At 57.5% G+C, this 9,675-nt stretch overlaps 1 protein-coding gene across 1 annotated transcript in view; it reads right to left on the reverse strand.

Moving 5' to 3' along the window:
* Positions 1-8,035: 8,035 nt before the first annotated feature.
* The window catches only part of Nfkbil1 (NFKB inhibitor like 1), a 6,202-nt gene continuing 4,562 nt past the window's right edge, over positions 8,036-9,675 (reverse strand). Inside the window, exon 3 of the mRNA XM_023722392.1 lies at positions 8,036-9,674. Within this exon, the coding sequence (XP_023578160.1) occupies positions 9,462-9,674 (213 nt within the window). The 3' untranslated portion in view covers positions 8,036-9,461. The remainder of the gene's footprint in view (position 9,675) is intronic.

The raw sequence follows: 9,675 nt of genomic DNA on the forward strand, positions 1-9,675 counted from the left end.
TCAGCCTCCCGAGGGCTGGGATCACAGGTGTGCGCCACCATGCCCAGGGTATGAACAGTTTTGCATTTGTACCTAGGTCATTTTTCACAATTTACAGGTTTTAAAAAGTGAAGGTTCTACGCATGATTTTATTCACATTTTATAAGATCCAGAATCGTAATACCAGCTGGCTACTTCAAATACCATTGTGCTCCTGCTGGTTAGATTCCATGGAGAGTTGTGGAGAGCTGGGACTCCACGTGATGGCAGCGGCCAACCGCTTCTGCCCACTGGGAAGCTGCTGTTCTCAGACTCCAGTTGCTGCGGGCGTCGGCGGCCTTGACGCACCTAACCTTCTGGGTGGGCGCGGCTGCTCGCCCTCTTTTGCTCTTTTGTCCGAGTTCTGGTAGTTCTGCCTGTCATGTTTTGCTAGTCGGCTGTTCTTTCCGTCGTGTAGGGGCTGGCTGTTCCCTGGCTCAGTCCTTATAAGCAGCATGCCGACATTGCTGTAGAGAGCGGCTAACAAGAGAAAAGCATAAGAGATTTATTTAATCTAGGTTTTATGTAACAGAGGAGGTTTGAGAAGTGAAGACCCAGACCAAGCCTGGTGGCACATGCCTGAAAACCCAGCACTTAGGAGGCCGAGACAGGACGACCACAAGCCGAGGCCAGCCCGGGCTGGATATCGAGACTGTTCCCAAGTGAACAAGCAAGACCAAGCAGAAGTGAAGGCCCAAAGGCCTGAGGCGCACAGCCCGCGTTCGCGCACTCTTGACGTGGTGGAGCGGAGGGTAGAAGCGCGGAGACGGCAGCAGTCCGGCCAGCGGGCTTTGTGGGGAAAGTTCTGCCGCGCAGGAGCAGGACGGCTGTGGAGCAGGTTCTGAGTGCCGCCGCCGTCCCCGTCCGAGGCGAGGATCAGAGCGGGCTGCTTCGTGGCAGCTGTGGAGGAGCCGGCGCGGGAGGAGCACGAGCTGACGCGGACCGTCCTGGGGAAGAGCAATTCTAGTTCCGGCTGCCTGGCGGGCGGGGGAAAGCGGGTAAGAGACGGGGGCGGGAGAAGGCGGCAGGCTGGCTCGCAAGCCGCTGCCGAGGCCTCCCAGCGCGCCGCGGCTCCTGTACTCGGCGGCGGCGAGCGGGACGTGCGGGCGCCCGCTCTGTGCCCGCAGGCCCGGCCGCCTCCTCAGCTTGCGGCCCCACGCCCTCGCTGCGCACCTAGGACGCGGGCCTGGGGAAGGCAGGTGCGAGGGTGGCTCCCTGACGTCGCCCAGCGCTCCCGGCCTGGGCTTCCCGGACGCAGGGGAGGGCCTGGGGGGCCGGAGGGGAGGAGCCCCGACCGACCTGCGCGGTGCCGGGAGCAGCGGTGCCCAGCGGGGAGCAGGGGCTGGCTCGGAGGAGAGCGGATTGAGCATCACTGAGGCTTTGGGGCCAAGAAGTGCGTGTGGCTTTCACTGCGAACACGAGGCCAACTGCAAGAGCCCAGGGGCCACGGATGTAGGTGTGGCAAGGGCGCCATCGGCCTGCTGAGGCCTGGGCTCCTTCTCCATCCCTGGGAGGCGGGCGTGGGGGAGAAGAAAAAGAAAACCATTAAGGAACCCGCTCATCTGGGCCCGTCAGCAATCGGAGCCCGCTGAGGAGCAGACTTGGCGGCGTGCAGCTGAGGGAGCTGGAGGGGAAGGTAGCCGCACCGAGCAGAAGGAGAAGGAGGGGCTTCCGGGAGAAATCTACTCCTGGCTGTGCAGGAGTGATGGAAGAAGGCCTAGGCGCCTCCTTCAAATTACTCAGCCTGGACCTTCTTATGGGAGGAGGGGTGGAGCCCAGGAGGGCCTTGAAGTCACAGAGATCCTCCTGCCTCAGCCTCCCACGTGCTCAGATCACAGGAGTGCACCGCCATGCCCAGCTCATTTGTCTTTTTACTCTCATTGCCCGTGTGTCCCTTTTGGTGTCCCTTTTCACCCCTGTTTCTTTACTTGTCTCTGGGCTCCTCTTTCTCTGGTGGTCTTGGTTTCTTTTGTTTCTTTCTTCCTCTCTAATCATGCGAGCAGGTGGACCGAAAGACCCCAGAGAAGCTATTGGATGACATCAAACAGTTTCATCATAATGCTGAGACAGAGAGAAAGGAAGGGGGCTCTGAGGTCAGAGAGGAAGCCCGGGACATCAGGGGACAAAAAGGGAAAGGCAAGGGCTCTGGGGAGACCGGAGACACAGGAAGGAAGGGTGCGGCCCGGCTGGGGCTCCGTGTCACGGGAGCTGCGCCGAAGGACGCTCTGGGACAGAGCAATCTTGGTTTCAGTCTCAGTTTCAGAGGTTGTGTGGATTCAGTTTCTTTCACGGGGGCAGCAGACGGCTGGGGCTTTCCCCGAGTGGGAGGGCTGCTGCCTGGAGCCAACCCAAGCGCAGGGAAACAGTCTCCTCAGTGGTCTCTGGAGAAACCAGTGCAGTCTTGGGGGCCTCCGATTGAGGCCAAAATGAAATGAACCTCAAACTTAATCCAAATTGCTACGGAGCAGTCCTTTTTTTTTTTTTTTGCGGAACCAGGGATTGAACTCGAGACCCTTGCGCTTGCCAGAGAAGCGCTTATTCCACTGAGCCATCTCCCCGGCCCCACTTAATCCAAATTTAACCTCAACCCAAATCACAACACAAACAATGCCTACGATAGCCCTAACCTCAAATCTAAATACCTCCCATCAATAAATTCCCCAATAAAAACATAAACCAAACCAAAACCGACTGGGATGGATGCTGAAACCCACCTGTCCCCATTCCTAACCCCAAACTTGAATCAGACTCCCAGTATAAGCTGTGTGAGCCACAAAGCTGCCGCTGGGCTGCTCCGCTGCCGCCCCAGCCCTCCCTCCACCAGCGCGGGCTGAGTGAGTGCCCCCCGGGCCTGAGCTGGGGTAGGCGGCAGGGACAGCGCGTCCTCGTGCAGGTGGAAGGTGGGGTGAAACAGCGGCGGGACACTACTTTTGGATACAGCAGTCAGGGAAGTCCTCTCTGGGCCCCGATGGCAGGAAGAGTGAGCTGGCGGAAGTCGGGAGCGAAGCATTTCAGGCAAAGGGACCACGAAGGCTGAAGCAGGAAGGCGGGACACTGGAGGTGCTGAGGAAGGGAAAGGTCTAGAAAGGTCAGGAGGCTGCAGCCAAAGCCAGTGTGGGAGACAAGGTCGGTGGAAGGGCAGGGCATGGAAGGTGGAGGGAACGTCTCAGCGTTGTTCAGCCAAGAGAAGCTTTGGAGGGCGTGTGTGTGTGTGTGTGTGTGTGTGTGTGTGTGTGTGTGTGTGTGCAATTAGATGTAGGCGTTGCCATTAGCTGTAGGGGGCAACTGCAAACACAGGGACCCCAGTCCTGCTGAAAAGAGGCGTACGGGGGGAGCACACACACCTGGCTGCGTTGCTGCAGAACCCACGGGCCTGGAGGGTGCACTGGCTGGGTCGGGGAGAGGGGCAGGGTTCCGAGAGGCAGGGAACCAACGCTGTTGTGGATGTGTTAAGTCCACATTCCGTGGATGGAGTTGCGAGACGTCGTGTGGGCCCTGGGCTTGTGAGTTGGGACTACGAGGGCCACGTCAGAGTCAGAGTTCACTGGGGGCCGTCCATGTGGAGATGGCGCTGGAAGAGATGCTTGCCTGCCTCTCCAGCAGAGCCCCTCAAGCCCCGTGTCTTCCCCGCTGCGCATCTGCCTTTAGGGATCCTGAAGCAACAGCTCTGGCTCCCAGAAACGAAACCCTCCCCACTCCCTCCGTGGGGTTCGGGGTCCCAGGCTTCAGTTCCATGCCCACAGGACCCCTCTTCTTCTCTGTCCCAGCCAGTGCCCCAGGAGCCTGGTAGCCTCAAGCCTCGCCATCCCTGAACCCTTCCCTCAGGGCCGGGGCACCTGCCCCCCGAGGCTGCTCTCCTCAGGGAGGCAGCAGGAGGGGACCCTGTTCCCTTCTCTCCCCCTGCACCACTGCGAAGCTCTTCTCTCAAAACCTCTCAAAACCTTTGCATCTGCCGCACGCTTCACAGCACCTGCCTCTCATCAGCCTCTTAACTCCATCCCCTGCCACCATCTTTAATGGCTTTGAAGCCACATGGATCTGGAGGATCTCAGGCTCTGGATCTCGCTTTCCTGTGTGCAGGTTGAGCCTGCGGCCTTCACGCTGAGCTACATTCCCAGTCCTTCTTTTTATCTGTTATTTGGAGACAGGCGCTCCCTTAGTCACTGAAGGTGGGCTTGAACTTGTGCTCTTCTGGCCTCAGCCTCCCAGGCGCTGGGAGAGCAGGCGTGCGCCAACGTTTCGGGCTTCTTTTCTTTCTCTGACAGTTTTATTTTTTGGCAGAACTGGGGATCGAACTCAGGCCCTTGCACTTGCCAGGGAAGTGCTTATTTCACTGAGCCGTCTCCCCAGCCCCATCTCTGACAGCTTTACAGCCTTTCTCTGCCTCTACGTAAGCCCCGGAAGGCTGCACCTTCAGCCCCTGCTGTCACGTGCAAGGGCCACCAGTTCTCGAGCTTGAGCTCTGAACTGTTTCTCTCCCAGCCCACCCTCCCACCTCTCCCCTCATCAAGGTGTTCTTCACCCCCAGCTTCTCTCCTTTCTCCTGTTGTTCTCCTGTAAGTCTTCACCTCCCTGTGTCCTTCCCTGTGTCCTTCACTGACCTGCTGCTCTTGTTCACTGAGGTCGCCATCTGCTCCACTGAGCTTATGCCCGTCCAAGGTGGATCTCCTTTCTTTCTGCTCATCCCTTCTTGTGGGAGTCTTTACTCTTTATCCCATTTCCTTAAAAAAAAAAAAAAAAAAAAAAAAAAAAAAAAAAAGGTCTCACTATGTATTATGGGCGTGCGCCACCATGCCCAACCATCCCTTCTCTTTTCTATATTCTCCTCCATTAACAAAGTATTTTCAAAGCCCGGTGTGATGACTCAGCACTCAGGAGGCTGAGGCGGGAGGATGGCTACAAGTTCAAGTCCAGCTGCGTAGCGAGTTTAAGACCAGCCTGAACCATAGTAAGACCCTTTTTCAAAACAAAACAAAACAAAACAAAAAACAAAACAAAACAAAAAAAAACAACTGTGTATATTTCTCTCAGTATCTTTTCCTCTTCGACTGTCCTTCCACTTTACAGACCTATTCACTCTTGTTTCTTGAGAACAGAGCCCTGCAGCCCCTCCTTGCACTGGTACTCCCTTGAACACCCCCTCATCCCTCACCTTCCCTTCCTGTGTCATGGCTCATGCGAGACCCCTTGACTAAGTCTTTTTCAGAACTGGTAAACTTTTCCTCTTCTGCCAAGTTTGTGGGTAGCAAAGACGATTCTTAGTTCTGCTCTGTATTCACCGCGCTGTGACTTCGCAGCTGCCACCTCCTTCGCCTCCCCACCCACTCGTTCCTCAACCAGTGTAAAGCGATTTCTGCTCCTCTATTAAACGGAAACTCTTCTCTCAAAATTTGTAATCGTCTCGTCCCTAAACCGAAAGGTCCCTTTTAACCTTCACCTATCACACCTTGTTATTTTTTTCACTACTGGGAAGTTGGGCCAGGCGTGTGGGGGGGGGGCGCCAAGTGGCACGGCTGGTCCGCCCACGTTCTGAGATGCGGTGCATTCAGTGGCCCAGGCTGGCTTCGGCTTGGGACCCCCTCTCGGCTTCCCCAGGCTGGGCTGCAGAGCGAGCGCCGCTCTGGCCCCTCCCGAGCTCGTGGTGGCCCCAGGCACAGCTGCTGGGCCCTGTCCCGCTCCAGGCCTGTTCCCAGCCCCTCTCACTAGTTTCTCTTCCTCCGCGCACCGGGACTCCTCTGCTGGCTGTGTTCTCCCTGAAGCTTCTGTCCCCTCCAAGTCTCGGCCTCTGTGCGGAGGGAGTTGTGCCCAGGTCTGCTCCTCGAGCCCAAACTCTGGAACTCCAGTGGCGCTTGCTGAAAATTCCACCGGGCTGGCTCCCACCTCTAGGTCAGCAGGCCTGCTCCGAGCTTTTGCTCACTCCAGCAGGGGCACCTCGGTGCTGTCTAGTCGGTACTGTATTTGGTTTTGTTCCGTGTGCGCAGCGCAGGTTCTCTACCTGTGGCTTCCTCATTTATGCCCATTGCCTAAGTGCTTGCTCCTGACAGGGCTTCCCGCAGTGCCCTGGCCGACTCACCTCCCGCCCTTCCCTCTGCCTCTCCTCCTCGGTTCAGGCCGTCACACTTTCCTATTTTATGGTTTCAAATCTTGCAGTTATCGAAGATTCCTCTTTCTCTATCACAGCACCAGGCACATGCCGTGGCTTCGTGTCCCCTCCAAGTTGGCAGTTGGAGTTCCTGAGACGAGTAGAAAGTGAGTAGGAGTCAGATGTTATGCTAATTCCACTCCTTTTTTCAGGTCACAGCAGGTCTTATGGCCCCTGGTTTTCTTACCTGCACAGATGTTGATAGCTCAGGGGCAGAAAGTATAAAAACCCTTTCCCTGACCCTCATGTAGGGCATGGCTCACACTCCTGTAGCAAGACAGCTTCAGAAGAGACAAGCCTAAGAAATTTATTTATTTAAAGTTTTATGTGACAGAGGAGCCTTCAAAAATGAGACTCAAGGGGCCGGGGAGATCGCTCAGTAGAATAAGCGCTTGCCTGGCAAGTGCAAGGGTCTGAGTTCAATCCTCAGTTTCAAAAAAAAAAAAAAAAAAAAAAAAAAATCAAAGATCATGGAAGACTTAGAAGAGTGTAGACTGAATCCAGGGAGCATCTAACTACATTCTGAGCTCTCCCCACCTTTGGTTTTGAGACAGGGTCTTGCTACGCAGCCCAGGCTAGCCTTGACCTTGTGACCCTCTGCCCTCAGCCTCCTGCGTAGCTGGGACCCTAGGTGTGCACCTCCACACCTAGAAAAACTGTCCATTTTTATGCTCAGATTTGATGAAGAATGAACAGACATGTCAAAACGATATTAGGCCAAAAGGTACGATCTACCTAATGGGTACAATCGGAGTAGCAAGCCCAGCACAGCCTGTGGAGCGGCCTGGGGGGGGGGGGCAGGACCCGCTGGAATGAGGGTTTCATGACTTGCTTGCCGGCCAAGGATTGCGTCACCATTCACTGACCCTGCCTCAGCCAGCTGTCACTTGGAAAAGACAGGAGGAACCTTAGAGTACTTCTAGGTTTTCATAGCCGGCTTCGTGAAAGAGGAGTTCTGGTTTTTATGATTTACTTTGTGGGGGAATAAGATTGAGGAAAACGGTCAGGGAGAGACTGTGAGCTCAGCTCCTTCCTTCAGAGCCGTCAGCATGCGAGGAGCACCACTGGGGCACTGCGTCCTGAGCCCCACAGCAGGATGACCTGGAAGGGCTGCCAGCGCACGCTGGCCATCTAAAGCTGACACATGCCTTCCTTCTGTGGATGTCCCCAGGACACCACCATGGGACAAAAGTCCAAGCCCCTGGCCTCGGTGTCCTGGGGCCCAGGTGCTCTCTCCCTTGTGCCTCCTCTGCCCTGGACACAGTGTGTTTCTGACCTCCCAGCTCTCTGAAGGTTTCCCCAGGACTTTCCTTTGGCCGGCCTGCTGAGCCCCTGCCTGTTGGCCAGGCCTGCGGAGAGGCTGTCCCTTCTTGGAGCCTCCCATCTGTACCCTTCATGACCTACTATAAAGTTCTCAGTCAGTGCCTTCAACCAGCTGGTGAGCGTGGGCCTGTCCCGCATGGGTCACACATTTGAGGCAGGGTTGAATCTGTCAGAAGGCCTCTCAGACCTGAAGGGAACAGAATCCCTCCTAGATCCTTTTGCTAATTTAACCCTAACCCATCCTGACCCAATTCCCAGACCCACCCTCTTCTACTTCATTGTTCTCTTCCCAGCCCTGTTTCTCAAACTGAAGCCCAGTGCATCATTCACTGAGACCAGTCCTGCTCCCAACTTGAGGAGTGGAGATCGCAGGCTTCCACCTCCCCAGCAGCTCACCTGAGCCCTGAGTCAGCCCTTGGGGATCCCTGAGCCACCCAGACCTCCGTGGTGGACAGGATGCCTGCTACCTGGCCCCGGGGGGTTAGAGGAAGCCAAGGCCTCTAGGGCTCAGTATTTTTATCGGCCTAGGAAACAAGAGACAGAAGCGGAAACTGTGTGGTCAGAGAAAGTGAGCAGCCTTTATCTCTGGGGAACCCCCACAGGGCTGGGGGCCAGACGGCAGCAGGGGATGTTAAGGAAAAGGGTCTGGGGGCCTATCTTGCTTTGGTTTTGTGAGACCCTTGTAGAAGGGGAAATTATGTGACTACAAACCACAGGGTCTCCTGGGCAGAGGGGCAAATCTGGACCCTGCTTTCCTCTGCCTACTTTTCAGCCCCCACTCAGTTCAGGGATCTGAACCCCAACTCCCCCAGCTGGAACCCAGGCTGTTTGCATGCCACTTCCGAAACCTCCGGCCTGTGAGAGGAACCGGACGCCTGGGCGGCTGTGGGGTGAAGCCTCTTCTCCGAATCGAATCGTAGCAGCTTCCTCTCCCAGGATGCTCTCAGCGCCCTCCCCACACCCCACAGCAGCCTGGTCCTTGCAGTCCGGCCTCTCCCACCTGCAGGCTGAATTCTCCACGGGCCTCGTTCCCACCCCATCCTGTCCATCAGCTTCTACAGGCGCTGCCGGGCCCTCCCATGAAACCTGGTCTGGGGCCTACTTAGGAAGACCCTCTGCTGTGGCTCGCACTCTATGAGGCGCCTCACTCTGCCCTTTCTTTCTCTGAGCTCTGTCCCAGGGCTCAGGCCACGTTCTCCGCTGCTTCCGAGCAGCCGGAGTAGAAGCCAAGACTGAACAGCGGGTGAATGTGGCCTCCTCTTTTCTGCAAATCCCAGGCCCTCTCCCTCCAGCCCACAGGCCCTCCACTACCAGTTCCTGGGGAAGGAGACGTTTGAGGGAAGGCCTAGGTTCGGGGTGGGGCACAAGGTGGATGGAGGAGCCAGCCTCGGATGGTGCCTGGGCCCCGAGGTGTTGGAGGGCGTGGGCCTCTGGTTGCCTCAGACTAGATAACCCAGGTTACATAATTTGGCTCTTTCCGCCTGCTTCCCCAGCTGCTAATTTTAGCAACTGAAATTCTCTTCCCTCGCAGGGCTCTTCCTCCAGCCTGATTCCATCCTGACCGACCGCCCCCAGCCTCTGCACGGTGCCCCCAACACTAGCTACCCTCAACATGGTGCATTCAGTGACTCAGCAGAGGGAAAGCCCTGCGCGGGGCGCAGGGGGTGTTAGTGGGGAGGAGGATGTGGTTCTGCCTGGGGGGCGGGAGGGAACTGGTGCTGTTCCCCTTTCGCCTCTGCTCGCAGCTCTCCCTCCAGCCGCAGACTGCGGGGTAGGGTGGGCAGGACCCCCACGCAGGCCAGTGCAGAGGGAGCCAGGCAGGGCCGGGAGCGCGGCCGGAGTGTAGGAGCTGCGGCTTTCGGCGGGCGGGCGGCGGCAAAGATGTCATGGGGGTGAAAACCCCAGTGATGGAAAAAGGCAGAAGCGCCGGCGCAGGCCCGCGAGCCAGGCTTGCTCGGAGCGCCCGCCCGCGCAAGGGTCACTTGAGGGCCTCCGCGCGGCGGTTCAAGGCCTGTGACAGGGCCGTCACGGCGCCCAGCACGCGGCCCAGCTCGCGAGGCTCGATCTGGCCGCGGAACCTCTGCAGGAAGCGGTCGGGGTGCCAGCGTACCTGCTGCTCCCGCAGGTAGCGCCGCAGGGCGCCCCGCTCCTCCGAGGGCGGCCCCCGGGCCACCAGGGCCGCGGCCATGGCC

Source organism: Octodon degus, unplaced genomic scaffold (assembly GCF_000260255.1).
Source record: "Octodon degus isolate 3935 unplaced genomic scaffold, OctDeg1.0 scaffold00005, whole genome shotgun sequence".
NCBI lineage: Eukaryota > Metazoa > Chordata > Mammalia > Rodentia > Octodontidae > Octodon > Octodon degus.